This window comes from Elephas maximus, chromosome 22 (assembly GCF_024166365.1).
Source record: "Elephas maximus indicus isolate mEleMax1 chromosome 22, mEleMax1 primary haplotype, whole genome shotgun sequence".
In the NCBI taxonomy this organism is placed as follows: Eukaryota; Metazoa; Chordata; class Mammalia; order Proboscidea; family Elephantidae; genus Elephas; species Elephas maximus.
In genome coordinates this window covers 21,525,102-21,552,562 of record NC_064840.1, presented here as the reverse complement: position 1 = coordinate 21,552,562, position 27,461 = coordinate 21,525,102, and the positions used below count along the sequence as shown (strand labels likewise).

General features: G+C 51.2%; 2 protein-coding genes across 4 annotated transcripts; one reads left to right on the top strand and one right to left on the bottom strand.

Moving 5' to 3' along the window:
• Positions 1-4: 4 nt before the first annotated feature.
• Positions 5-9,018, bottom strand: P2RX6 (purinergic receptor P2X 6). The gene is made up of 12 exons (XM_049865800.1): positions 8,879-9,018; positions 8,088-8,238; positions 6,718-6,789; positions 3,362-3,437; positions 3,108-3,201; positions 2,944-3,024; positions 2,717-2,858; positions 2,517-2,626; positions 682-775; positions 539-604; positions 304-381; positions 5-216 (listed from the first exon to the last, which is right to left on the bottom strand). The coding sequence occupies exons 1-12, from the start codon at positions 9,010-9,012 to the stop codon at positions 79-81; spliced, it is 1,236 nt and encodes a 411-aa protein (XP_049721757.1). The 5' UTR covers positions 9,013-9,018; the 3' UTR covers positions 5-78.
• A 908-nt stretch (positions 9,019-9,926) lies between these two features.
• Positions 9,927-27,331, top strand: LRRC74B (leucine rich repeat containing 74B). 3 transcript variants are annotated; one of them, XR_007514863.1, is made up of 9 exons: positions 9,927-10,137; positions 10,945-11,087; positions 11,479-11,611; positions 12,609-12,815; positions 16,978-17,087; positions 18,948-19,063; positions 20,479-20,557; positions 22,003-22,090; positions 25,795-25,875. XR_007514863.1 is itself a non-coding variant. In XM_049865666.1 (9 exons), the coding sequence occupies exons 1-9, from the start codon at positions 9,972-9,974 to the stop codon at positions 25,948-25,950; spliced, it is 1,206 nt and encodes a 401-aa protein (XP_049721623.1). In that variant the 5' UTR covers positions 9,927-9,971; the 3' UTR covers positions 25,951-27,331. The 3 variants fall into 3 exon arrangements, 2 of the variants coding, with proteins under 2 accessions (XP_049721623.1, XP_049721624.1); XM_049865666.1 differs by having other exon boundaries at positions 21,995-22,090; positions 25,795-27,331; XM_049865667.1 differs by lacking the exon at positions 22,003-22,090 and having other exon boundaries at positions 25,795-27,331.
• The last annotated feature ends 130 nt before the right edge of the window (positions 27,332-27,461 follow it).

Genomic DNA, 27,461 nt, shown 5'->3' with positions numbered 1-27,461 from the left:
CCAGCCTTCCCAAACCCCGACCCAGCAGGGAATAGCTGCAGGCCTCAGGAAGGAGCCAGCAGGTGGGACCCACTGGTGTCAGCATCCAGATGGGGCCGGCCTGGTGTCAGTGTTAGGGTTCCCGCAGCATCGGTGGGGGCTGGTGCTAGCCCAGCTAAGGGGGGCATGAAAGGCAGCTCGTTGCACAGAGTTGGCCGTCACCTTCGGAGCCTTGGCCTACAGAGGAGGACAGCAGGTCAGGGCCGGGGCCAATGTCCTCCCAAACTGCAGCAGAACTCGGCATCCAGGCCATCCACAGCTCACCTCCTCGTACTTGGTCCTCCAGTAGAAATGGGCTTCTCCGTCCACATACAACAGCAGCAGGTCACAGAGGAAGGTGACCTGGGAGAGGAGGGCAGACCCATGACCCAGCCCCCATCCTGCCCTCCAGCGCTCCCCAGCCCTCACTCTGAGACTCGACAGGCAGACACAGGGCGCTTGGGCATGCATGGGCACACAGTTGCTGCAGCCGGGGGGAGCCCGAGCTGGTCAGACTCACCACACCCAGCCACGCTGCTCCAGTGCCCAGGGTAATAGTTGTGGGGATGAGCCCGAACTTCCCTGCCTAAGAGAGCCTCGGCTGACCCTGTGTACCCCTCTAGCCCAGCCCATCTGCCCCTCATCCCCCTGGCCTGGCCCTACCTGCCCAGTGACAAGGATGTCAAAGCGAATCCCGTAGAGTTTGAGCAGGCTCCGAGCCTCCACACCAGAGGCCTCCCACCAGTGAGTGGCTGTCCTGGAACAGAAGAGAGCGCTCAGAGGGCCAGCTCTGCCCACTCCCGAGCCAGCCAGCCCTCCCAGTTCATGTGCTTACTAAGCCACTGAGCCCTGAGTCTCAGCCCTGGGTAGCTGCTGAGGACACAGGAAAAAAGCAGGACCTGCCTTTCGGGAGCTCCCTGCCTGCAAAGGGGATGGGAGGGTGGGGACACAGAGGATCCCTAAACAGACACTGGCAATGGGGATTGAGGGCAGGTGGGAGGGCAAGGGAGACTTTCTGAAAGGGAAGCATTGAGGCTTGGCCTAGAAGAACGTGCCGGCTATTTTGCAGAGATCAGGAAGGTATCTAGGCAAGGGCAAGTAAGGCCATGGTGGGCACAGAGGAGAGGGAGCAGGGCCAGGCGAGGAGCCAACCTGACATGGTTGCAAAGCCAGACCAGGCAGTACCACGGAGGCCTTCATCCCTGGGCTCAGTGGCTGTGTATCAGAGCACCAGGGCATGCAAGGGCATGATGAAGTCACATGAGCTGGCAGGAGGACCTCAGGGGGACTGTTATAGATCGAACTGCATCCTTCCAAGGTATGGGTGAATTGGAAACCTAATCCCTATAGCCATGGATGTAATCCCATTTGGGAATAGGGGTTTCTTTGTTATGTTAATGAGCCCTATCAATGTAGGAAAACCAAAAAAACCAAACCCAGGGCCGTAGAGTCAATTCCAACTCATAGTGACCCTATAGGACAGAGTAGAACTGCCCTATAGAGTTTCCAAGGAGCGCCTGGAGGATTTGAACTGCTGACCCTTTGTTTAGCACCTGTGGCACTTAACCACTACGCCACCAGGGTTTCCAATCAATGTAGGATATGTCCTAAATCTAATCACTTCTGAGTTATAAGGAGCAGCAGAGATGCAGAGAGAATCAAGCACAAATGGGGACGTCAGGTGCCATTCGAGGATTGTCATGGACCCGAGGAACACCATGGCTGCAAAAGCTGAAAGAAACAAGGATCTTCCCCCAGAGCCAAGAGAGACAGAGAGCCTTCCCCTAGAGCCAGTGCTCCACATTTGGACTTCTAGCCTCCTGAGCTGTGAGAAAATAACTTTCTGTTCATTAAAGCCACCTACTGTGGTATTTCTGTTACAGCAGCCCTAGGAGTTTAAGACAGTGTGACAATAGTACAGTGGTCACATGGGGGAGCTCGTTCTGGGGATAGGGGATGGTGTCAAAAGGGGTACCTGTCTGGGTGTCTGCCACTTCCTTTCAAATGTTTCCCTTTGAAATCAACCTAAATAGACCCATCTTGCCCTTCAAAGGGAGGATGCAAATGTGGCAAACGGTGAGAAACTGGTAAATTCAGATGATGGCTGTTTGTGGCACTAATCTGTGAACTTTTCTAGAGTTTCCTTGAAATTTTTTAAGCAAAATTTATGAGGAAAGTCAAAAGGAAAGACCCCTGTGGAATGGAGGGGAGGAGCTGGAGGCAAGGTAGGGTGCAGGGGGTTGGTACAGGGGTCTGGGCATGAGTGTGTGGGAACGGGCAAGGGGGAGGACGAAGGACTCAGGAGGGAGCCCCAAAAAGTCTGCAAGAGGACATGGGGCTAAGAACAGCCCCTCCTGTCCCTCCAGCCACTTTCTGGGACCCTCAACCCCACCCGTACACGCAGCAGGAAGCATTCAGAAGTGGTCAAGGGGATGGGCATAGAGGGACACTGACCGAGGACCAGCAGGCCTGGCACTGGGGGAAATGCGGGGGCATACCTGAAGTTGTAGCTCCTCTCCTGCAGCTGGAAGGAGTAGTGGGGTTGGCAGTCGGAGCCCCCGGGGTCCAGGTCACAATGCCAGTGGACACGGATGCTCACAGCACCACCCTGCACAGATCATATCATATCATTGTCCCACTGGTGGCAAGTCCGGGACTTTCTGTCTGTGCCCTCTCAGACCCCTGCCTGCTGACCCACCAACAATGCCAGGTCCTCAAAGGCCCCGCCTGCCGCCTGCACAATGTCCCCGATGCGGAACACTGGACAGTAGGGGCTGCCATGTGGATCATAGTGGCAGCGCTTGAAATAGGTGGCATCCCAGGTCTTCAGTGCATTGGATCTGGAGGGGGTCGGAGGCGGGAGTCAGACTCAGTGGAGCACTGGACATGGAGGGTCTGGGGCCAGCCAAGATCACCCAGGCTTACTTGGAGAAGTTGAACTTGCTGAAGGTGACAGTGTTTTTGATGAAGAGCGTGAAGTTCTCAGCCTGGGCCAGCAGGGGCTTCCTGAGGGTGGAAGGGAGGGGATGAGGGCAGGCCTCTGCAGCTCTGGGGGCCCTGTACTGGTGGGGGTGGTGGGTGAGACTTACCCTTGAACAACGCCGCTCTCCACAGGGCACCAGCCACGGACCTCGCAAGTGCTGTGGGTCCCGTTGAACACCACACACTGGCCTGTTTTTATGCCTTGAGAACACAAGATAAACTCGAGGCCCTCAAATTTCCACAGGGCCTGGGGAGGGGGGATAAAGGCTGGGTGGGGCCTGCCCCCAGGAGCCCTCCAACCCAGGGTCCCAGCTGGCCCGACCCCAGTCAGAAGGGAGCTGGAAGACTGAGCCCCCAATACCGTGGCTGTGTATTCCCGTCTCTCCTTCAGGGCAGTCCTCATCGGCCCAGCAGGCAGCGAGTGGAACAGAGGGATGCTAGGGTGGTCGAGAGAGCAGAGTCACCAGAAGCCCAGAAGGGTGGCCACGCCCCTTCCCAACCTAGCCCTGCAGGGTACCCTGAGTTAGGGGCACATGGGAAAGCTAGAGAGTGCCAAGAAAAGGAGGCAGCATGAGGGGTTGAGCCCCGCGCAGGTGCGCATTCTGCTTCACAAAGGCAGAGTGAGATCCCTTCCCCCCAAGAGCTCTGTCACCAGTGGGAGCCAAACCAAAATACCAAAGCATTCGCCGTCGAGTCAACTTTGACTAATGGCGACCCCATGTGTGTCAGAGTAGAACTGTGCTGCATGGGGTTTTCAATGGCTGTTTTTTTTGTCTGTGCAAGAGCTCCCAGGGTACAGAGCACCAGGCCTGGCCCAGGGCAAGGCTCAGGGGTGAAGGATGCAGAACATGTGGGCTGGGAGGGTGGGGCAGCCTCCTCCCCAACAGAACAGCCAGGAGCTCTGGTTATTTCCAGATAGCTGGGCTTCAGAGTTGATGAATTCTTGCCCAGCCCTGGCAGCTTCTTGGCCTCACAACTCTGGTGGGCTTGCTTGGGAACACATGGAGACATGCAAGTGGCTAGTGCCTAGACATCTGGGCAAAGAGGAATCACATGGATTCCAGGAAGCTCAGCCTCATGGCCCCCAGCAGAACTTCAGAACAGCCTACAAACTGAACATCAAACAGACACCTTCTGAGCATTTAGGAAGGAGCTCTAGGGTAGCTACAAGTTGGAATCAACTCCAGGGCAATGGGTTGGTTGGTTGGTTTGCTAGTGGCGCAGTAGTTAAGTGCTTGGCTGCTAACTGAAAGGTCAGCAGTTCAAACCCACCAGCCGCTTCTCAGGAGAAAGATGTGGCAGTCTACTTCTGTAAGGATGTATAGCCTTGGAAATCCTATGGTGCTGTTCTCTATGAGTCGGAATCGACTCAACAGCAGTGGGTTTGGTTTAGGTGTAGAGCATTTAGGAGTCCCGAGGTGGTGTAAACGGTTAACGTACTTGGCTGCTACCCGAAAGGTTGGCAATTTGAGTCCACCCAGAGGTGCCTCAAAAGAAAGGCCTAGCAATCATCTACTTCCAAAATATCAGCTACTGAAAACCCTATGGATATGACCCAGCAATCCCATTCCCAGGTATACACCCAGAAGAAGTACATAGGCCTGCAAACAGAAACTTGTACACCATGCTCATTGCAGCACTTTTCACAATAGCCAAAAGGTGGAAACAAAGGAAACGTCCGTCAACAGAAGAATGAATAAACAAAACGTGGTATACACCCAAAACCCAAACCCAGTGCCGTCGAGTTGATTCCGACTCATAGTGACCCTATAGGACAGAGCAGAACTGCCCCATAGAGTTTCCAAGGAGCACCTGGTGGATTTAAACTGCCAACCCTTTGCTTAGCAGCCATAGCACTTAACCACTACGCCACCAGAGTTTCCGTGGTATATACACACAATGGAATATTACTCAGCCATGAAGAGAACTGAAATTCTGATACATATGAGCCTTGGAAATACCATGCTGAGCAAAGTAAGTCAGTCACACACGCAAAAAAAATGAATACTGTATGATCTCACTTATATGAAATAGGCAAATACATAGAAGCCAAAGACCATCAGTGGTTACCAAGGATGGAAGGGAGAGGGAAACTGGAAGTTTTGGTTTAGGGGCACTGAGTTGATGTTAATGGTGGTGGAATGATCTGGAAAAGGATAGTGAGAATGGTTGCACAACTTGAAAAACTAAATCAATGTTATTGAAATGTACATATAGAAATTGTTGAGACGACATATGCTTTGTTATGTATATTTTCACCAGGATTTAAAAAAAAAAACCCTACGGAGCACAGTTCTACTCTGACACACATGGGGTCACTGTTAGTCAAGTCCACTCAACAGCAACTGTTTTTTTGTTGGTGTGTTTTTTTTTTTTTTTTAGAGCGTTTAGGAAGGAAAGAATATCATTTGGGATCATCAAGAGTAGCGCGTCCTTTGTGCGGACACCTCTGCTCTCTATGGACAGGGGCCAACCACAGGCACTGGGCATCCACAGTGACTTTGGTGGGAGCAACCATCACGGCTGGGGGACAAATGACTGCACAGTTACCCTCCAGCCCAGCAAGGGATTAAATGTCCACCCTCGATATCACCATGGAGGCAGATTCCCAGGGCTATGTCCTGGGTCCCAACTGTTCAAACCAAATTTACATCTGGGGACAAAAGTGTGTTCCATGATAGACACAGATCCCTAGGGACATCCCCAGGCAAGGGCACAAGGTGTTATTTCAGGGGGAAACCTGCATTTCCTGATGGGAAATGAACAAGAGGGCGGGGACACCTGGCTTGACCAGAGTTATGAAAAAATGTGAAGAGATGGTTGCACAACAAGGTGAACGTAACTAATGTCACTGAACTGTGCATGTAAAAAAGGTTAAGGTGGCAAATGTTTTGTTACATGTATTTCTTCTTCTATTTGTCATGGAATCCATTCCAACTCATGACAACCCTGTGTGTTGGAGTAGAAATGTTCCATAGGGTTTCCTTGGCTGTAATCTTTATGGAAGAAGGTTGTCAGGCCTTTCTTCCACAGTGCTGCAGGTTGGGTTTGAACTGCCAACCTTTAGATAGCAACCAAGAGCAAACTGTTCATGCCACCCAGGGACTTGTATATATTTTACACATTATATAAAAAATATTATATCTTTACCACACACACACACACACAAAATACCCAGAGATAATAAGTGGCTATGTGTGCTATGCTTTCCCACAAAAAAGGAAGCTACCTTGGGATGCATTAATAGAGGCTGGGCATAGAGAAGCTTTGTTTTTACTGTTAGAGCCCACCCATGCTTCGTGCCCTGGAGAGGTAGGAACAGAGTGGGGAGGGGCCAGGGCCCCTCACAGGGAACAATGGGGGACAGTGGAAGGCATAAGAGTTCAGTGCTCAGAGGTCCAGAGCTGGGGCACTAGGGTCAATGGAACTAAGCCTCCATCTCTGCTCTCTTGCCCTCAGGCTGTGAGGCCTTGGGCAAGCAACTCAGCCTCTCTCAGTCTGCTTATCTCAAATGGGAATAACAATCATTCCTACCATGCATATTTGTGAAGATGAAGTGAAAGAATTCATGGAGAGGTTTTACCCCAGGGGTAAAATAAACACACAGTGAGCTCTTGGTTGTCTGAGAAGGAGAAGGAAGGAGAAAGGGGACATGACCGGTGAACTAGGGGTGGCAGGAGAGCCCAGGGACCCACGGGGAGGCTCCAGCAGCCTTACCTCTGGGCACCTGCCCTGCACTTGGGCCGGTGTCACAAGGAAATTGGTCACCAAGAAGAACACATTTTCTCCCTAGGAGACAAGTCCTGGTGTTGACCCTTGCTTGGCTGCCTCCACTGGAGAGGTCAGAGGCCAGCAGCCTGATGTCCAAGGGCAGAGGTCCCAGCCCCATCTAGTCGCCAATCCTGTCCCCCAGAAAAATGCCGCCAGAGAGGCAGGTTGAGGTGGGGATGGGAGGCTGGCTGGGTTTTGGGCCATTTCTGAGCCCAGGGGGTCTCAACCCATGGTCACCCCTTTGGGACAAGGCTATATCCCTCATTCACACTCATTTACTCAACTGGAATTTTCCAGGAGCCTCTTGCTTCTAAGCACTGAAAATTCAGAGCTGGGTTGGGCTGGGCCCCGTCTGCGGCTAGTTGGACAGGTGGGCTCCTTATCACACATCTGGCAGGTCAGAGGGCGGCCAAGGACAGGGAGGTGACACCCAGGGCTCTGCATGTCTGGGGAGTTCATGCTCGGGGAGGGAGGTGAGGTCTGGAAAGGGCAGTCGGAGGTGTGGCAGCACTCAGCCTATAGAGGGGCTTGGCGGCCACCATCATGGAAGGGGACCTTCAAAGGGTGAAAGCAGGGGCTGGAAGGGTCCTGGCTTGCCTGCTGTGGAGAGTACACCTGGGCGGGGAGTGGGCAAGAGAAGAAGCCAAGGACCTATTGGGAGACCAAAGCCTCATCCAGGGCTGGCACAGGCAGTAGTAAAACGTGTTAGGAAATGGAATCAACTGAAGGGAGGGACAAAAAGGAGTGGAGGCTTTCACGCTGGTGGACATCACAGGTCTCGCTGTATGAAGAAAGGCCAACATTGAAAAAGGGAGGTGACTCCTCTTTGGACGTGGTGGGTATGCATCTGGGACAGGCTTGGCAGCTCAGGGAGGGTAGTCACTGGGGCTACAATTTGGGCATTGGCAGTATGGAGGGGGTCACTGTGTAGAGGGAGGAGGGGCTAGGCAACGGCCTAGAGAGGACAGAGGAGGGTGCCTGACTGCACTGGCCCAGGTCTGGAACAGGAGAATGGGAAGCTCTAGGGGCTCCCACGCCCTTCCCACCTGCCCTCAAGCTCAAGTCTCCAGTTGTTCCCAGATACCCTACTTCCTTCCAGATGCAGGCTTTGTCAATACAGTTCCTCTGACCTGGCTTCTCAGGGTTCCCTCGTTTGTCCCCTGCCCATCTGGAAACCTATACATGCCTGAAAGCCCTGACCAGGCGCCATGCCTCATGAGGCCCCTCTTCTGGCAGGCCTCTCTCTAATACATGACACAAGGGCATGGAGGGCAGTGTCAGAGGACTGGGGCTCGACAGCAGGGCCCAGCGCTAACCTGTGGCGGCTTCACAAAGTCAGCCACATCCCACAGCCGGTTCCCGAGCTCCTTGATCTGTGTCACAGAAACCCCTTTGAGTTTGGTGATGACAGAGACCTGGGGGTCCAGGTCTTGCTCCTGGTAGCCTTTTTTGGCGAGGAGAGCCCACCTGGGGAGGAGATGGGTGGTGTGGTGTGTGCAGGACACCATTCACCCCTCCCTGTAGTCACACACCTCCCCTTCCGTTCCCACATAATCTGTCCAGCGTCATTTCCTACCCTAGAGGCCTGGGCCAGACACACTGCCCATGTACCACAGCCAGTGCCGCAGATTGAGATGACCCCTACCACTGACACCCTACCTCTGCTAGACCCAGGTCCCTCCTAAAGACTCCCCTGGGCCCCAGCTAGAACTGGTCATCTCTCTCTCTCTCTCGGGGGGGGGGGGGGGCGGGGGGCAGGGAGGGGCGGGGGAGAGGTTTGTTAGTGCTCCAGCCCACACAAATGTCCAAGACTGCCTCCTGGCTTGCTACCCTAGCTCCCAGCTTCCCGGGATTAGGGTTGGGGCTGCTCCTGCTTTGTGCCCAGAGCCTAACACGGGGCTGGGGCAAAGCCCTGAGGAGGCAGATAGGCACACAGGACCAAGCTCACAGTCTGCTCACGCTGGCCTCTGGACACAGGAAGACCTCTCCTCCTGCCTGCCCCCCCGCCCCGTCCCAGCCTACTCCCCTCAACCCAGCCCCTGAAGAACCCAACCCTCAACCCCCGGCCTAGCAGGCCTGACCACCTGGCAAGGAGCCCATCTCTTACCCCACCACATAGGCTGCGACCCCAAGCTGCAGCAGTCTCTGCAGGGCGCCCACCCTCCAGTTCTTGGTCATCACATACTTCTCCGTCTTGTAATCCAGAAGCCCCCAGTCAGCCACAGCCCCTGGGGCACCCATGCTCCCAGCTCCTGCTGCCAGCCAGGACACATGAGTCAGCACGACAGCTGGAGTCACAGCCGTGCAGGAGGCAAAGCAGGAGCCCAAGCTGGGCCAGGCCATCAGCTATTAAAGGGACACTTCCACACAGGCAGTCTTCAGCCTCTACCCTCAGCCCTGGGCTCAGACCTACCTCAGCTGCCCAGCTCCAATCCTCTCCAGACCCCTCTGCTAGCCCTGGGCACCCAGAGCACATGAGAGCAGCCCTGCTCCCGCCTTCTGGAGGCTTCCCTCTTGGGCTCGTTCCTTGGGGGTGGACAAGGTGACAGGTGTTATAAGCGCTGGAAGAGGAGGGGCCAAGGAAAGATTGAGGAAGAAGTGACCTTTGAGCTGACATTGGCAGATTCTGAAATTCAACAAGCAGACAGACAAAGCGGGGGAGGGATGTTCTCACGCAGAGCAAGAAAAAGAACTAGGAGCCACAGAAGGTTCCTGAGGGAGAGCGTGGCTCTGGCTGCAGAGAGGAGGGTGATCCGACTCCACAAGGCTCCCCAGGCCCTCCTGTCCAATGCCCCCACAGAGTTAGTGCTCCCTCTCCACCTCAAGCTGGGAATAGGGTACTGACTCAAGTTCAGGTTCTGGAGTCAGTGAAATGGGGAGATTACAGGACCATCATAGACAAGCAGGGAGAATAAGTGTCCTCACAGCGCCCAGCCCTGCGCCGGGCCCGTTGCGTGCCCTCATTGGCTCTGGAGAGCAGAGCTCAGGGGCTGAGCAGGGCAGCGGCGGTTTCTGTGGCAACCAACAACACCGGGTGCCTGGGCACCGCCGCAGGGAGAGCGCCGACAGGCTACGGCGGACGCCTGTTCGCAGAACGCCGCGCCCTATTGGTGGCTGCAGCCGGGAGCCCGCCCACACGCCCCGCCGGGCTCCAGGCGCCGAGCGGGCGAGGTCTAGGGCCTTCTGCCCCGACGTGCTAAATGGGCGTAATGGCTGGGGCACCCTGCGAGATATCTGGGGAGAACGAAGGGCCGGAGGAAGAGGCGGGGGCGGCCTCTGGGCCTCTCGGAGGGGTCCAGGAGGCCGCGGAGGTTGTGGACACGGATTCGGATTCTGACCTGGAGATGGAAGGTGCCCCTGAACAGGGTGAGCTAGGCCTGGCTCCTCACCTTGGGGGCTACTCCCGCGGGGGTCGGGGGAGAAAACTGGGGCTGGAGTGGGCAGGGACCCCTGTCCAGCAGGGAGCTCACCCCTCATCCGGTTGCCCCCTAGCCCGGTGCCCTCCCCCATGTTCCTGGAGCTTCAGGAGTCCACCACTGGAGCACACTTCCAAAATGCAAAAACTCTTTGGAACAGTGTGAAGTGGTTCTCCAGCCTGAAATGGGCTCAGGGCTGAATTTTCCCAACACAGAGGAAAAACTAAGCTAATGAATGTACAGAATTTATAATTGTTTCTGTTTTCCCCCCAAAAAATGTTCACAAATCATTGGTGGCAGCTGTCACTTGTTTGACAGCATGCATTTCAGCATCAGATGCGCGGGGTCCTAACCCTCCTCTGCCACCTACCAGCTGTGTGGACTTGGGGAAAGGCTTGCTTTCTGGGAACCTTGATGTTCTCAGCACAATACGGAGGCACTATTTTTTTATCCCTTCCGGAAAGGAGCCCTGGTGCTTGGCTGTTAATCAAAAGGTTGCTGTTTGAGCCCACCAGCCTCTCTGAGGGAGAAAGATGTCTGCTTTCATAAAGATTACAGCCTTGGAAACCCTATGGGGCCGTTTGAGGTTTCTATGAGTCAAAGTCAACGCCACGGCAATGCATTTATGGGTATCCCTACTGGCACAGGAAGAAGCACCTCCAGAGGGGAAGCACAGACTGGGTGGTAACGGAGGGCAGGGGCACCCATGCTCCCAATTCCTCCTGGAGGACCAGGCATTCATCCCGTCTCCTCCCAGGAACCTGTCATCTTGGAGACCTTGTCAGGGTGCCCCTCTACCTGGGGCCTCACAGGGCCTTCAGCATCGTGCCTGCCTCCTGCTTTCAGCGCCAAGGGAGCGCCTCAGAGCTGACCCTGCGGCACCGTGGTCTAGGGCCACAGGTACCCCTGGAGGGACCCAGGAGCCAAACTAAGTGAGATGGGGGCAGCAGCCATGGGAGGGCCCATTCCCTCCCTGAGGGTGGTGCTTTGCTCATCCTATACCCCATGACCTTTCTCTGGGCTGGAGTGGTCCATCCCCCACATCTGGAGACAAATGTAAGCAAGGCTATGGCAGAGATATGTGTCAGGGGTGGACACCTGCAGGGTCCTGTCACCACACTGGGGAGTCAGGGAAGGCGGCAGGGGGTGAGGTCTGGGAGGAGCCTAGAAGGAGAAGCCGTGTGCCCTGGGCACCGGGACAGGGCAGGTCTCCCAGTTGGTGGGCACAGAACAGGTTGGGCCTTGAGGGCAGGGACCCAGATAATGGCCAACTGTGTCTGCTCTGGTTCAGGGGGCCCAGATTCTGGCTTCTGTGTTGTCCTCCAGTCCCCACATCAAGCGGCTGGACCTTCGAGACAATGGGCTCTGTGCAGCTGGGGCAGAAGCCCTGGTAGGGGCCCTGAGCAAAAGCAGCTGCATCTGTGGTAGGTGTCAAGCCTGAGGCAGGTGAGCAAGCCTGAGTCCTCTCTTTCCTAAGCATATTGGGGTCTTCTCACCCAGGGCCTGCTAGTGTTAAAGGGAGATGGGGAGTGGCCTTGTGACAAAGTGGGCGTGAGGGGAGGATGGAGTCAGGTCCTCTGGGGTACATTCACTGCTGGGCTTCCTTTCTGACTCGCTCACTCCCCACACACCTCCCCCCGGCCTGCTACAAGTGGTAGACTGGCTGACCACAGCGGAGGGAGATGTGCTCTGCAGCCCTACCCTGGATAGCAGGGGTGGGGGACCTGGGCAATGCAGGAGGGCTGGTGAGTGGGGCTGCTGTCAAATGCAGGCTCTACCATGAAGAGTGGATGACCTGGGGCAGATAGCCTTGCCTCGCCGAGCCTCTGTTTCCAATCTATAAAGTAGCCCCAACAGCACCCCTTTGCGCTTGGAGTTGTGCAGAGGGTTGACTGAAACTAAACATATGAAGTGAGTGAGCGTTCAGTGCCCAGTCATGTGGCTATTGTTGTCAGTTCTTGGAGATGGGCAATGGGGGCTTCTCTTGATGAGCTATATCACTATGTGGCATGAATCCTCAATGTGGGCAGTGCACCCCCATCATAGGCATTCTTCACAGCACTGCCAGGTAGGTGGTTTGAACCCCTGGACAGAGCAGGTCATAGACATGCCAGGATCGGGAGGTCAGGGAACCTACTTATGGTCCAAGAAGACTCAGCCAATGAGGCAGAGCCAGGATGAGGTCATAGATATGCAGGGAGGGGGGTCAAAAATCTGCTCGAGGGCACCCAGCTGATGGAGCAGAGCTACCATGCAGCTCCAAGGCAGCCCGAATGCAAAGCCCCTTCTGCTGCCTCAGGCTTAGAGGTTTGGGGGATGGAGAAATGTGAGGGGGGTGGTGCTTCCCATTCCTGCCTTCTTGTACCCCCCCACACACCTGGCTTTGGATCCCACTGACCAAGGAATGGTACTGTCCCACAGATGTGGACCTATCGGAGAACCAGCTGGGAGCAGCGGGAGTCCAGGCCCTCTGTGCCGCCCTCATGGCAAACCCAGCTGTGCGAAAGTTGCAGCTGGCAGGAAATGACCTGGAGGAGCAGGCGGCCCGGTACCTGGCTGAGCTCTTGCTGGTCCACACGAGCCTGCAGTCCCTGGACCTGAGCTATAATGAGCTGAGTGATGGAGCAGGTAACACTCACTTGACTTCCTCAGGCGGGGGAGGGTGGGCTGGCAAGGCCACACTGAGCACCTCCCAGAGAGCATCTACACTCAGCCTGGCCTGGACATTTCTACCTTGCATCCTCTCCCACTTCAGCCACACAGAACTCTTCGTTAATGCAAGGAATATCTCTGAGTGTCCACTGCGTGGGTGCTGGGTACTGATTTTACCACTAGGGACCCAGCTGTGAATAAAACAAAGTCCCTGAGTTCAAGGAGCAGAAGTTAACAAGATAATTCTCAGTAATTGTGGATGCTACAAAAGAAACAAATGGTGCATAATTCTAGAAAAGAATGAGGACCCTCTGATTTAGAAGCAAGGAGCCCTGGTGGCACAGTGGTGCAGTGGTTGGTGGCTAACTAAAATGTTGGCCATTCGGATCCACCAGCCACTCTTCAGGAAAAAAATGTGGCAGTCTGCTTCCATAAAGATTTCAATCAATCCAATCCTGTTGCCACTGAGTCAATTCCGACTCATAGCGACCCTATTACAGCCTTGGAGACCCTATGGGGGCAGTTCTATTCTGTCCTATACAGTTGCTATGAGTCGAAATCGACTTGATGGCAATGGATTTTTTTTTTTTTTTTTTTTTTTATAATAACTTTTATTAAGCTTCAAGTGAACGTTTACAAATCCAATCAGTCTGTCACATATAAGTTTACATACATCTCACTCCCTACTCCCACTTACTCTCCCCGTCTTGAGTCAGCCCTTTCAGTCTCTCCTTTTGATGGCAATGGATTTTGTTTTGTTTTTTTGGATTTAGAAAGGTGGACAGTGAGACCTCTACAAGGAAGTGACGTTTAAACTGAAATGCGCAGGGTGGGGAGGAATCAGCCATGGCAAGACAAGAGGGAGAGTACTTCAGGCAGAGGGACAGCAAGCATGCAGGTCGATTTCCCAGACTGACAGAAGCCAGTGTGACCAGGCTAGTGAGCTGGGGAGAATGGCCAGGCTGTGGAGAGGAAACAGGATTCCAGGTCATAGCAAAAGCCATGCAGATTTTATTCCAAGTGTTGAAGACATGGGTAGGATTCATTGATCTCACCCTCTCTCTCATGCCCCAGGGCCTTTGCACGTACTGTATGCTTTGCCAAGAACATGTACCTTTACTTACCTGTCCCCAAATGCTCCAGTCAACTGTAAGAATCCCCTGGGGCCCTGCGTTAAGAACCATACTCTTGAGGGGAGGCCTGTGCATGGTTCTAGCACCTAGCACAGGCCTAGTAAGGCTGGGTTGAAAAAATGCAAAAAGGAAAGACAAAATGAACACACCAATGCACTCAGCCAGCCTGCTCGGTCAGAACACACTGAGGCAGTTCTGCATCTTAACAGAGGTCCCAGGAGATTAGTCTGATATGGACAGTTCGGGAGTTGATGCCGTCGTGTCTCAAGCTGCTTAGAGAGAGTGGGGGTGGTCCTGGGGTTTAGCTGCCAGTAGACCAGTTTGTCTTCTGAGAAGATGATTGTGGGAAGTCAGCAAAATGAAGAGAAACGCTCATTAGCAAACTACCTCCAGGTGTCCCTTCTGGGCCTGCAGTCAGAGGCAGAAGCCCAAGAGGCAGTGGGAAGGAGGAGGCTGGAAGCCAAGGCCCCTGTGTGCAGGGGGACGGGCTTCAGCCTGGCAAAGGGTCAACTTGGACTGGGCATTTTGTTTCCTCAAGTGGGAATCTGTGGGTGGACCTGGCTTCCTTGAGGACTGTAGGAGCTTGAGCCTGTTTCCACACCTGACCAATGGGGACAGTAGCACCAACCTCATGGGCTGGCTGCAGGAGCCACAAAAATCAAGCACAGGTAATTGCAGGAGGCCAACTTCAGGTATGTAAAAGGAAGAAACTTCTCACCATCCAGCCATACCACAAAGGGGCTGCCCCACAAAGTTGGGGACCACTGTCTTCCCCCAGAAGGGTCTGAGGAAGTAAGAAAGTACCTGTATCTGAGCACCTGGGGGTGGCAAACCACCGCTGGGCACTGGGTCCCGTTCTCAGGGAAGCAGAGCTGGCCGGGAGGCCTCATGCTGCCGGGGAGCTCTCCAAGGTGCTAAACGCATCTGGCACCTGCTGCCTGTTCTGACCCAGCAGGCCGCTTAGTGCTCTGGTTCGTTCTTTCTGCTTTTCCTCTGTGTATTTATTCAAACCGGCCTTACTAGACTGCTCTAGGCGCTGGGACCATGAAGGGGGGTCAATATTCAGATCCTTAAGGGACTCTCAGGCTTAAGGGAGACAGGATAGGCAGAGCCTGGCAGGACAGACGCTCAAGCGAACGGGGCATAAGAGGGCCTGGCTCAGCCCAGCAGGCCAGAAAGGTTTCCTGTTGCTGCCATGAACACAGAATAAAAAGAAGAGGAGCTGGTAGCCAGGTGAAAAAGGGGTCAACATTTGGAAACGGAGGAGACCCAGAGGCATGTCAATGCTTCTGAGAACTGGCAGCAGGTCAGACAGACTGCGGACAGAATGGAGAGTGAGGTAGGGGCTCTGCCCATTTGACATGGCAACTACTTCTCCAGGGTTTTCACCACCCCACACCACCTCTTCCCTTTCTCCACCACCACTAACTCTTCTCTGCCCCAGCTGTGCCAGCCTTGTCACCTCTAGCTTAGACTATGGACAAGCCTTCCCACTGGTCTCCTTGCCTCTCGTCTGTGCCTCAGCCTGCCCTAGCCCATCCTCTACACCTGCTACTGAAGTTCCTGTTGAAATGCCACCCCAATCTTGTCACTTCTTTACTTAAAACCCTCCTGGGGCTCCTCAGGTCCCTGGGTGGCATAAAGGTTGGTAGTTTGAGGCCACCCAGTGGTGTCACAGAAGAAAGGCTTGGTGATCTGTTTCTATAAAGATCACAGACAAGAAAACTCTATGGAGCAGTTCTACTCCATAACACGTGAGGTCGCCATGAGTTGGAGTTGACTCAGCGGCAAGGGGATTTTTTGCGGGTTCCTCGCCACCTACAGTGCCCAACCCCCTTGACCTACCATTGAAAGTCTCTGAGCATCTTTCCAGTGTCCATCGCCCCTGCCTCATTTTACTGGGTTCCTCCTCACTGCTACCCCCGCCCCAGTCAGCGTGCATCCCACAAGTACCCTGTGCTCCCTCCTGCCTGTGCCCACTCGCACTTCCCTGTGTCTGCTCTCCATGGGGGTACAAGCTGAATTCCTTTCTTCAAGGTGATCTTCTCTGTCTTCACTTTCCTGACCCCTCCAGGCAGACCTAGCCCTCACTTTGTTCTCACACCTGCCTGTTTGCAGTCTACAAAAGCTCGAATCCCACTGGCTTGTATTTGTATCTTCCCTCATTAAATGTGAGCTCCTTGCCAGTTAAATGGACACTGCAAACACAGGGTGGAGAGAAGGAGTGTGCTGTCTCATTAGGGGGGGAAGCAGCTAGGAGTACATAGCAAGGTGTATACAAGTTTTTGTATGAGAGACTGACTTGCTTTGTAAACTTTCACTTAAAGCACGATAATTTTAAAAAATTGGAAAAAAAAAGTGAGCTTGAAGAAGACAGGACCCATGTGGGACCCTGTGCCTAGCGGAGCCCCTGGATGCAGCAGACATCAGTATCATTTTTTAAATTGGTGTATTTTATTTTATTGTGGTGAAAATATACATAATGAAACATATGTCATCAATTTCTACATGTACAATCCAGCAACATTGATTACATTCTTCAAGTTGTGTAGCCATTCTCCTTAGCCTTTTCCAAATCACTCCACTACCATTAACATCAACTCAATGCCCCTAAACAAAAACTCCCCTTTTCCCCTTCCCTTCCATCCCTGGTAACCACTAATTATCTTTGGTTTCTATGTATTTGCCTATTTCATTTAAGTGAGATCATCCAGTATTAGTTTTGTGACTGGCTTATTTCACTCAGCATGGTATTTCCAAGGTTTGTGTCGTAGCACGTATCATAATTTCATTTCACTTTATGGCTGAGGAGCATTCTATTGTGTGTATATACCACATTTTGTTTATCCATTCATCTGTTGATGGACATTTCCTTTGTTTCTATCTTTTGGCTATTGTGACGTGCTGCAATGAACACGGGTGTACAGGTTTCTGTTTGCGTTTCCAGGTTTCCTTTTTTGAATCAATGAACAGAGTGAATGTGGTTTCTCTTGGTGTTTCTAAAGGGGAGACCCTTGGACCAGCCCTGGCAGAAAACTCAGGACTCATCGAGCTTAACATGAGCTGGAATCACCTTCGAGGCCCAGGAGCTGTAGCCTTTGCCAGGGGACTGGAGGTACAAGGTGCCCCATGCAGTCAGCCCCTCGACCTGTCCTCTGTGGGGCAGGGTCTCCCAGGTGCCAGCTCTCTGTCTTTGCAGCTCTTCAGAAATGCATCTTGGGTCTTTCAGGCAGAGTTTAAAGTGTATTTCTTTAGGTGACTTAATTTTCCCGACCCCATTCAATGACTCCCTCTCGTATAGCAGAAATGAATGTCACACATCTTCCCCAGACATGACAGACACTCGGCTGGCTGGGGACATTCATGAACTCCAGTGACACATGCCAGCTGTTGGGCATACTCAGATATTTCCCAGAGATAACACCTGCTTTGTCATTAGTACTGCTGCAACAGAAAATGTCACAAGTGGGTGGCTTTAAAGAAAAGAAATGTATTTTGTCATCATTCAGGAGGCTAGAAGTCAGAATTCAGGGAGTGGCTGTAGCGGGAAGTCCTTCCTTATCTATTTCAGCTTCTAGTAGCTGGCAATCCTTGGTGTTACTGAGCTTGTAGAGACGCTTGTCCCATGCGTCTGCCTTCATATGGCCTCTTCCTCCTGTCTGTGTCTTTTTGTCTAGTCTTTTTTTATAACGCAGAAGTGGTTAGGTTTAGGAGCCACCTTATTCTGGTATGACCTCATTCACATAACAGAAGAAAAGCCCTATTTCCAAACAGGATCACATCCACAGGTACAAGGACCAGGACTTTAACACATAGTTTTGAGGGACATATTCAATCCACAACAGAACCCTTGCACCCGTGGATCCCAGCACATACTCTCCAACATCTGATTAGCCCCCCTGGATATTGGGGGTTGTAGGTCACGAGAATGAGTGGCTCAAGCCCCTGCTCAGGTGGCACCAGATGCCTGTAATGCCCACAGTGCTAGCTCCCTTTTGGGGCCCTCCTCAGGGAACGGCAGCAGCTGATTGCCCTCTTACAGGGGCTGACCTGGGGTTAGGGCACCACAAGCTCCTGCCTCTCTTGTGTCAGTCCTCTGGGAAGATTTCTTCCCAGCCCTTGAAAGGCTCCCAAGTAAGGGTGGTGTCTTAGTTATCTAGCGCTGCTATAACAGAAATACCACAAGTGGGTGGCTTTAATAAAGAGAAATGTATTCTCTCACAGGCTAGGAAGCTAGAAGTCCAAATTCAGGGTGCCAGCTCCAGGGGAAAGGTTTCTCTATTGGCTCTGGGAGAAGGCCCTTGTCATCAATTTTCCCGGTCGAGGAGCTTCTCAGCACAGGAACCCCAGCCCCAAAGGACGCAGTATTCTCCTGCCTCTCATTTCTTGGTGGTATGAGGTCGCTGTGTCTCTCTGCTTGCTTCTCTCTTTTAAATCTCAAAAGAGATTGACTTAACACACAACCTAGTCTTGTAGATTGAGTCCTGCTTCATTAACATAACTGCCACTAATCCCACCTCATTAACGTCAGACAGGATTTACAACTCATGGGAAAATCACATCAGATGACAAAATGGTGGACAATCACACAGTACTGGGAATCATGGACTAGCCAAGTTGACACATTTTTTAGGGTGACACAACTTAATCCATAACAGGTGGTATCTGATTACTCTGAGGCCTGCAGCCTCTTGGCAGACCCATGGCTCTTGAGGGCCTCTCCTAGACACTCTGCTATTCTTTACACACCCACCCAGCCTATCGTGCTTCAGGTTATTGGCTCTGCCATTCATTATCTGAGGCACAGCTAATGAGGGTCTACATAGCACTTCCCTTAGACACCTTGGTCCTCCCAGGAACCTCTACCCCTTGCCATGCTGTTTGCATCTTGGGCCTCCAGGGCTCCAAGGGTGTGACCCTCTGGCATTCTCCACTGCCAAGTGTGCCTCCATGGCTTTGCTCTTTTGTGTTCTAGTCAAACATCTTCCTGAAAGTCCTGGACATCTCATACAATGGCTTTGGTGACCCTGGGGCCTCTGCCATGGGTGAGGTCCTCAAGGCCAACAACGTGCTGGAGGAGCTCAACATGAGGTGAGGAGCAGAGTCACAGTCTCCAGGCCCACAACCAGCCCCAGGGGCCAGGGTCTTAGCCATCTAGTCAACATTTTAATTTCCAAGCTGACCATAGTCTACTGGTAATGGGGTTTAAGCCATGTCTTGGTTACCTAGTGCTGCTATAACAGAAATACCACAGGGGAATGGCTTTAAAGAACAGGAATTTATTGCCTGAGTTCTAGAAGCTGAAAGTCCAAATCAGGTTCTTGGCCATGTCAATTCCTTCCTCGTAGGTAGTCCTGACTCTTCCTTGGTTTATAGACGATCCTCACATGGCCTCTGTCTTCCCCCCATATGTGGGTATTCCTGGGCCTATTCTTTTTAAAACTTGTAAGTGATTAGATTTCAAACCCACCCTATTCGGGCATGGTCTAATTGACATAAAAAAAGACGACCTTATTTCCAAACAGGATTACCTCCACAGCTTAGGAGTCCAACACACATTTTGTGGGGACACAATTCAATCCATAACAAGCCACAATCTGAAAGCCCCAGCTCTTCCTTTCTCACTCTAGTTCACCACTTAATACGTGGGGCCCGTGGTTCCCACCATACAGAGAGGTGGCTGGGAATATCAGACACATGTATACAGCCCTGTCAGTAGAGCCTGGTGTGGGTGGATGCTCCATGCAAGCTTCCCTCCCTTTCAACAGAGGCACCTAGTCTAGGTGAGACAGGGCAGAGCCCTGACACCTGGGCATATGGCTCCTGGAGGCTGTCGTGTGTGAGGTGCTCCTCCAGGCCCATGGAGTTAACCAGAGCTGGGCCAAAAGCCCAGAGAGAAGGAAATGGGCCAAGGCCAGGCAAGCCATGGGCAGCCATGGCTGAGTCCCTCCCAGACCACACACTCCATACTCCTGCCCACTTCCCCTGCCAGTGGAAGGAGCCAAGGCTAAAGGAGGCCCGAGAGATGCTAAAGGTAGAGGCAAGCCAGCCAGTGCGGTCAGTACCAGTGTTTGGGAAGTCAGAGTAGAGTGGGACTGGATCTGGAAACTATGGCCAAGAGTGGTGCTTGGATTCAGCCAACTGAGCAGGGCTAGGAGGATCAGACTAGTGATTGTCCAGAGCAGGCGATGCCATTGCAACAGGCTCGGGGTGCCAGGTGGGGCAGACCACATGGGAACACTGCTGAGCTCAAAGGGCCAGGGGTGGAGCAGCCGGTTTCCATCTGGGGGAGGGACGCAGCAGGCATGTTTGCTGAACACATGAACCACGATGAGCCGGGGTCAGTATCACCTTTTACGCATTGACTCGTCCTGGATCCCTGGAGCAGGAGTGGATGCAGCAACAGCTCTGACTGGACCTGGGCGGGAGGCAGAGGAGTCCTGGGGCAACCCTGGATCAGCACAGCTGTAGGAAGGCGGCACAGTAACCTGGTCTTTTTGTTGCAGCAACAACCGCATCTCAGCAGTGGGAGCCCTGGGCCTGGGCCTGGGCCTCCGGGTCAACCAGACACTGAGGATTCTTATTGTGAGTGCTAGCCTGATGGGGGAGGCCTAGCACAGCCCTGCCCCTCTCCTACCACATCTCCCCACCCCATGGCAGTGGTACACGCTGGCTCCATAGCCCAGATGGGAGTCTTGGTGGGGTGGTGTCTCTGTGAGGGATATCTCAGGACGGGGGGTCTGAGGGAGGGGGCCTGCTGGCTTCCTCTTGTGAGCAGTTCCTCCTCTTCCATTACTCCCCCATCTCTAGCCTGGTCCAAGTGCTTCTTCAGACTCCTCCCCTCTCACCCTGCCCTCCTTTCTCTGGACAGGTGGCCAGCACCCTTTCTTCTCCTCCCCCGCAAGGCAGAGACCCAGGGTTAGCCCGGGTGTGCTGTTGGCCACAGCTGACACCTGTCTGACACTGCTTCAGTCCACAGGGGTCTTGTCCTCAGGGGCTGCAGGTGGGGAGAGGGCTGCTGAACAGAGCTAAGAGGATGAGAGGCAAGGAAGGGCATGAGTAAGGGCAGGGCACTCCAGGAAATTGGCTGTGCCACAGCGTGCACTCAGGGCACCTTGGGGACATTGGCCAAACCTTCCCTGTGCTACTCCCACCACTGTCCCATCCCATGGAGCCTTCACCACGCAGAGTGCTACTTGCTCCCACCCATACCTCGAACCCAGACCTCCCCTTTCATGCCCTGGCCTGAATTCCTAGCAGCCTGCTGGACCATCTTCCCTGGAGTCCCCCAGACACAGCAGACAGTCCAACCTGAGCGACTCATCTTGCTGTGAGAGCTGCCTCTTCTCCTCAAGGCCCAGAAACCAGGGCCTACTCCTTCTAGTCCCTGATGCCTCCTCTGCCCTTCGCTGCCCCACCTCCGCCCGCATCTCACCACCCCTCCGTTAGTTCCATCCCTCTCTGTTGTTTTCTGTCTCTGGTCCTTCCCACCTGCCACCAGGAATCTCTCTAAACCCATTCCCTGCTTTAAACCCTCAGGCTGCTCTCTCTAGGACCAAGCTTTGAGCCACACCCGCCTCCTCCCTTCCCGTGAACTTCATCACTCTCACCCCAAGCTACACAACACAGTGCTACTTCTCACCTCTGCTCTTGCCAGGCCTGCAGCCAAAATGCCCAGCTCCACCCACCTCCCCGGTAAAGCTCAGCTCAGGTGTTATCCACCCCATTCCTCAGCATTTTTATGACCTGTTTCCTTTTTCCCTCCCCCTCTGAACTTCTAGGGTGTCTTTGTCTTTGGATTGGCCCCAGGATGGGGCTCAGTCTTTGTTCACTCCCCTCCTCTCTCCCCTGATCAGCTGCCTCACTCAGGGAGCACTCTTTCTGATGGGGGACACCTTCTGAGCAGGGATCCATGGGGTCGCCCTGATCCATATTAGCAGACGAGAAATTCCTTCTTCACTTTTGTGTTGCCCTCTTGGCCCCCCTAGGTCAGATTCTCTCAAGTGTGTGTGTGATTCTTAGGTGTCCAGGAATCCCATACGAAGTGAAGGCTGCTTTGGTGTTCTCAAGTCTGTCCAGGATAACCCAGAATCTGCCCTAGAACTGCTGGATTTCTCTGTAAGAGCTTTTTATAAACCTCATCTCCCAACTTCACTGTTACCTGATTAGGGTCCGTGCCCTGGAGCAGTCGAGCCAATGAAGCGTACTCCAAGTCAGAAAGAGTAAGAAAGTTTACTAAGGAGATGCATACATCACCGGGGACCCGGCAGCAACACAGGCTGTCTCTGTGGAGTCCCAAAGAGCAGTTTTACATTAGAGCTTATATAGAATCTTACAAGGGTTACAAGTATCTTCGTAGTCCCCTGCCAGACATTTCTTTATTAGGCTAAAGATAAACATATTTGATACCTGGGCTCCAACTTTCCTGTGGGGGTTGTATGCCACAGGTAGTCGGGACAGAACAAAAGGTTATTTGAATCAGTTTTAAAACAAAGAACAAAGTCATTAACATTTGGTCAAAACAAAGTTATTAACAGAGGTATGTGAAGGAGGCAGGCAAAGGAAGAACTTATAGATTTATCATTTTTTTTAGTTATGTTAAGCTCTCAGTTGCCCATTTTGAAATAAGAAAAACATGCTGGGGAATATTCCGGGGTCACATTCACCTCTCACCTTCCCAACAGCCCTCTGAGATATCTTTATTTCTATTGTCAAAATAATTGAAGGACAAAAAGAATGAAAGGTACAGGGTTCATCCGAGCAGTTAACTGTATGCACACGGGGAGACCTCTCTGTTTAGAAAGACAGAACGGCTGGTTACAGGAAGCTTTTGAGGAGAAAAGGAAGGAAATACAAAGTAGAAAATTTACTATTTGTCTAGCCTTAGCATAATTGAATCAGGCTCCCGTCTTCAAAGGCCACCAGGTGGACCTTGAGGCCTGGCCAGCTGGCGATCTTTTGCACAACAAAGGAATCTCAATTACTCAGGGAACTCCAAACATTTGGAGTTATCTTCTTAGGAAACCAGGGCAAAGACCAGATTACTTTGGCTAAAACTAAACTTTTTTTTTTTTAATTGAAAGTTTACAGCTCAAGTTAATTTTTCATACAAAAATTTACACACGTACTGTTATGTGACACTAGTCGTGATCCCTATAATGTGACATCCACTCCTCTTTTCCACCTCGGGTTTCCCGTGTTCCTTCAACCAGCTCCGGTCCCTTCCTGCCTTCTCATCCTGCCTCCAGACAGGAGCTGCCCAGTTGGTCTTGTGTATCTGCTTGAACTATGAAGCACACTCTTCACGAGTATTGTTTTATGTTTTATAGTCCAGTCCAGTCTTTGTCTCAAGAGTGGGGTTCAGGAATGGTTTTAGTTATGGGTTAACTGAGTGTCATGGGGCCATGGCTTTGGGGGTTCCTCCAGTCTCAGTCAAACCATTAAAATGTGGTCTTTTTACTTGAATTTGAGTCCTGCTCCACACTTTTCTCCTGCTCTGTTAGGACTTTCTGTTGTGTTCCCTGTCAGGGCAGTCACTGGTGGTAGTTGGGGACCATCTATTTCTTCCAGTCTCAGGCTGATGAAGTCTCTGGTTTATGTGGCCCTTTTGTCTCTTGGGCTAACATTTTCCTTGTGTCTTGGTGTTCTTCATTCTCCTTTGCTCCAAGTGGGTTGGAACCAATTAATGAATCTTAGATTGCTGCTCAAAAGTAAAGCTAAACTCTTCACACAAAGTAAACTGAGTGAGTTTATGGTTAACAGATGTCTCGCCACAAAGGGAGTTTGTGCGATTTTGTGTCTGCATTGCTCCAGTTTATCTGTTCTTGGGTGCATGCCACATTGTTCAATGACCTTTGTGAAGTATCCTACGCACTCAGAGGAATCTATCAGTTTGGGCCTCTGTTTCTTTTCTTTTTTAAAACATCATTTTAGAGAGAGAAAGTGGGGATCAGAGAAATAAAATGCCCTGGCCAAATACAAAGCATAGCAGAGTCAAGATTCAAACCCAGGCCTCGATGTTAAGTCACGATGCCACTGTGGCACTATGGCCCCACTCTACGGGGGACCGCCATGGTCTCACCTCTGAAACCACCCTGGTTTCTGCACTGGCTGAGAGAGTACTGGGTCAAGGGCACTTTGCTCACTGTTAACGGCTGTTCAGCTCTGCAGGTTCAGCACTTACAAAGCTATGGAACCTCCCCCTCAGGTCTATAGCGCCTGCAAGTGGATAATGCATGATGTTGCAAGATTCACATGTGTGGCTGTTTTGGAGATTAGGACCCCTTTTCATTCAATTTTGCTTTTTCAATATAGAAGAATGTCACCCTTTTCTCAGGCAGTTAAACATTAAAGATGTAAAGAGGAAAATCCCTGAAGATACAAATTACTAAAAGAAAGTCTAATTGCAAATCACTTACTGCTTCTTCTAACCCTGATTTATTTCAACTCAGGCTTGAGTCAAAAGCCTTCCCAGAGATGGGTTTGTACAATTCCAACGGTTGGGACAACTGGTATCAAATGTCCTAGTTTCCTTCCAGCCACCTGGTCTCTATAACAACTCCAAAGCCAGGTATTAGCTTGCCTTTACCATGTTCATTCTGCTCTAAGAATTTCTGTAGCCCTGAATTCTGTCAGGCCAAACAAAATGGAATGATGGTAAATTATTCTGCCAAAATGTATGGCTATTCGACACCCAAACCAAAAACCAAACCAGTTGCTGTGGAGTCGATTCTGACTCATGGTGACCCCGTGAGTTTCAGAAAAGAACGGTGCTCCACAGGGTTTTCAATGGCTGAGCTTTGGGAAGCCGATCACCGGGACTTTCTTGCGTGGCACCTCTGGGTGGACTCAAGCCTCCAGCCTTTCAGTTCATCGCTGAGTGTGTTAACCATTTGCACCACTCAGGGGTTCCTTTATTCAATACAGTATAGGGTTATTATCAGAAGCTTCTAGCATAATGGAATACCATGGACTTTGGAATCAAACAGGCCTGGAATTTTGAAATTAATAACCAACAACACTAGCCCAAATTCAATTTCCTATTTCCTATTAGCTGGTATCATTAGTGTAATGTGACTAATCCTCAGCCTTGAGAGAAATAGTTAAAAATCCTTACGTTCTTGTTGTTAGCTGCCTTAGAGTTGGCCTTCATTCATGGGGGCCCCGTGCACAACAGAATGAAAGGAGGCCTGGCTGATTTTTGGAAGTAGATTGCCAGGCCTTTCTTCTTGGTTCTGCTGAAACCTATGTTGCATCACAGCAACATGCAAGCCAGGTGATGACTGCACATGACATACACTGGGCAGGAATTGAACCCAGATTTCCCGCATGGAAACCACCAATGTCTAAAAATCCTTACAGTTCAAGTAAAAACCCTTCCCACTTCTTTCTATAAAATGGGGCTAATTAATACCCACCTCCCAGGGTAATTGTGAAGACTGGATGAGATGATAGACCCTGTGGAAAGGGCCTTAAGAGGAAAAAGACTCAGTCATTGCTAGTTCTCTTCTCCCCAACCCCTCTTAAAGTTTTTATCAAGGTACAATATTTATACTGAAAAATGTACATATATTAAGTGAATTTTCACAAATGGTGTATCCCATGTCACCAGCCCCCACCAAGACCTAGAGCATGCCCCTACAAGGAGCCCTAAACCCCTTCCCCCTCTCTTTTAATAGTTTGGGGAATGTGAAGTTGCCATCCACAGGAGAGAAGCTGCCCTTAGGAGTACTGTTGAGATTTTTGTATGTGTTTGTGTAGCCAAATATAGTCCTAATGTTGTATGTAATAATGTACTGTCTTGTAATGGGCTTTCTCCTCAGGATAGCCAGGTGAGCAGAGAGTTTGATGACCTTGCTAAAGCAGTGAAGGTAATTCTTCCAGGGCTGTGCGTAAAAACTGGTGTTCGCAGAGTGGAATACAAAAAAGAGTTGCTGCCAGTCTTCAGAGCATCCCTACCATCATCTGCTTCTAACTGACTTTGAAGTGCGGCTTCCTCATCGTCTCCCACCAGCCACCTCGACTCCCATGTTGAGAGTTCTTGGGCTCATTATGCCTTCCACCTCTGTCCTGAGTCCTCTTATCAACCGATGCTAAGCTCCTTGGAGCTAGTCTTTATGATGACTCAGGCGGGGTACCATCCTCTCTGCCCTACAGCCCCTGTACTACTCTGAGGCTTCATTTTCTCTTATTTGCCCACGTAACACTTAGTAAACCCTAAAGGGTCGCTATGAGTCAGAATTGGCTAGATGGCAATGGGCTGGACACAGAGTTGGAGACGGCCAAGCAAGTCCCTGCCCCACAATCCCTGCTCATATTCTGGGGAACTCAACAATTACAACATAAAGAAATGTGTGACTGACATTCTCAAACTCTGTTTGCGAGAATGCAAACTGGCACAACCTTTTTGAAAGGCAACTTTTCATTAAGCACCAAGAGCCTTAAAACTGCCTATGCCCTTTGATCCAATTGTTCAATTAATCTGCTCTACAGAAATAACCAGAGATGCATAAAAAGATTGATGCCCACAGATGTTTCCAAACATGCTATCCATACTAATGTAAATTGGAAGTAACCTAAATCCTCAATAACAGGGGATTGGTTACCTAAGATTTGGAATTCTGCAACCATTAAAAGCCATGTTGTCAAAGAACATTTCATGATTCAGAAAAACTCATGTGATTGTTAAAGGAGAAAATCAATATAAAAAAATCGCATGGTTTATGTGGCAGTTCCTCGTAAGGTTAAAGACAGCATTGCCATATGACTCAGTAATTCCACTCCCAGGTAGATACTAAACAGAAATGAAAACATTTGTACACAAATGTTCATAGTAGCATTATTCACAATAGCCAAAAAGTAGAAACAACCTAAATATCAATCAACTGATAAATGGGTAGACAAAATGTGGTATACCATAAAAAAAATTTTTAAAAACCCCACTGCTGTGGAGTTGATTCTGGCTCACAGCAACCCTATAGGACAGAATAGAACTACCCCCATAGAGTTTCCAAAGAGCAACTGGTGAATTCAAACTGCCAACCTTTTGGTTAGCACCCATAGCTCTTCACCACTATGCCACCAGGGCTTCCGGTATAGCCATACCATGGAATATTATTTGGCCGTAAAAAAGGAATGAAGTTGGGGGTGATAAAAATGTTCTAAACTTTGATTGTATGATTCTGTTGATATGAAATGTCCAGAATAGGCAAATCTAAAGAGATAGAAAGTAGATTAATGGTTGCCTAGACTGAGCTGTGGGTGATGGGGGGGACTACATTTGACAATTAAAGGGTACGGGGTTCCTTTTTGGGGATGATGAAGGTATTCTAAAATTGATTGTGGTGATGATTGTGAAACTCTGTGAATATACTAAAAACCATTAAATTTCACAATTTAAATGAGTGAATTGTATGGTATATGAATTATATCTTAATAAAGCTATTTAAAAAAAATCACATTGTTCCCAACTGTATCAAAAAGATGTATG

Excerpts from the sequence above, each read along its gene's own strand:
- P2RX6 (XM_049865800.1), bottom strand. The coding sequence starts at position 9,012 with ATGGGTGCCCCAGGGGCTGTGGCTGACTGGGGGCTTCTGGATTACAAG. Across the intron at positions 776-2,516 it reads GAGAGGAGCTACAACTTCAG|GACAGCCACTCACTGGTGGG; the intron begins GTATGCCCCCGC and ends CTTCTGTTCCAG. Across the intron at positions 605-681 it reads ACATCCTTGTCACTGGGCAG|GCAGGGAAGTTCGGGCTCAT; the intron begins GTAGGGCCAGGC and ends AGGCTCTCTTAG.
- LRRC74B (XM_049865666.1), top strand. The coding sequence starts at position 9,972 with ATGGGCGTAATGGCTGGGGCACCCTGCGAGATATCTGGGGAGAACGAA. Across the intron at positions 19,064-20,478 it reads CTGGAGGAGCTCAACATGAG|CAACAACCGCATCTCAGCAG; the intron begins GTGAGGAGCAGA and ends TTTTTGTTGCAG. Across the intron at positions 20,558-21,994 it reads AGACACTGAGGATTCTTATT|GTGTCCAGGAATCCCATACG; the intron begins GTGAGTGCTAGC and ends TGTGATTCTTAG.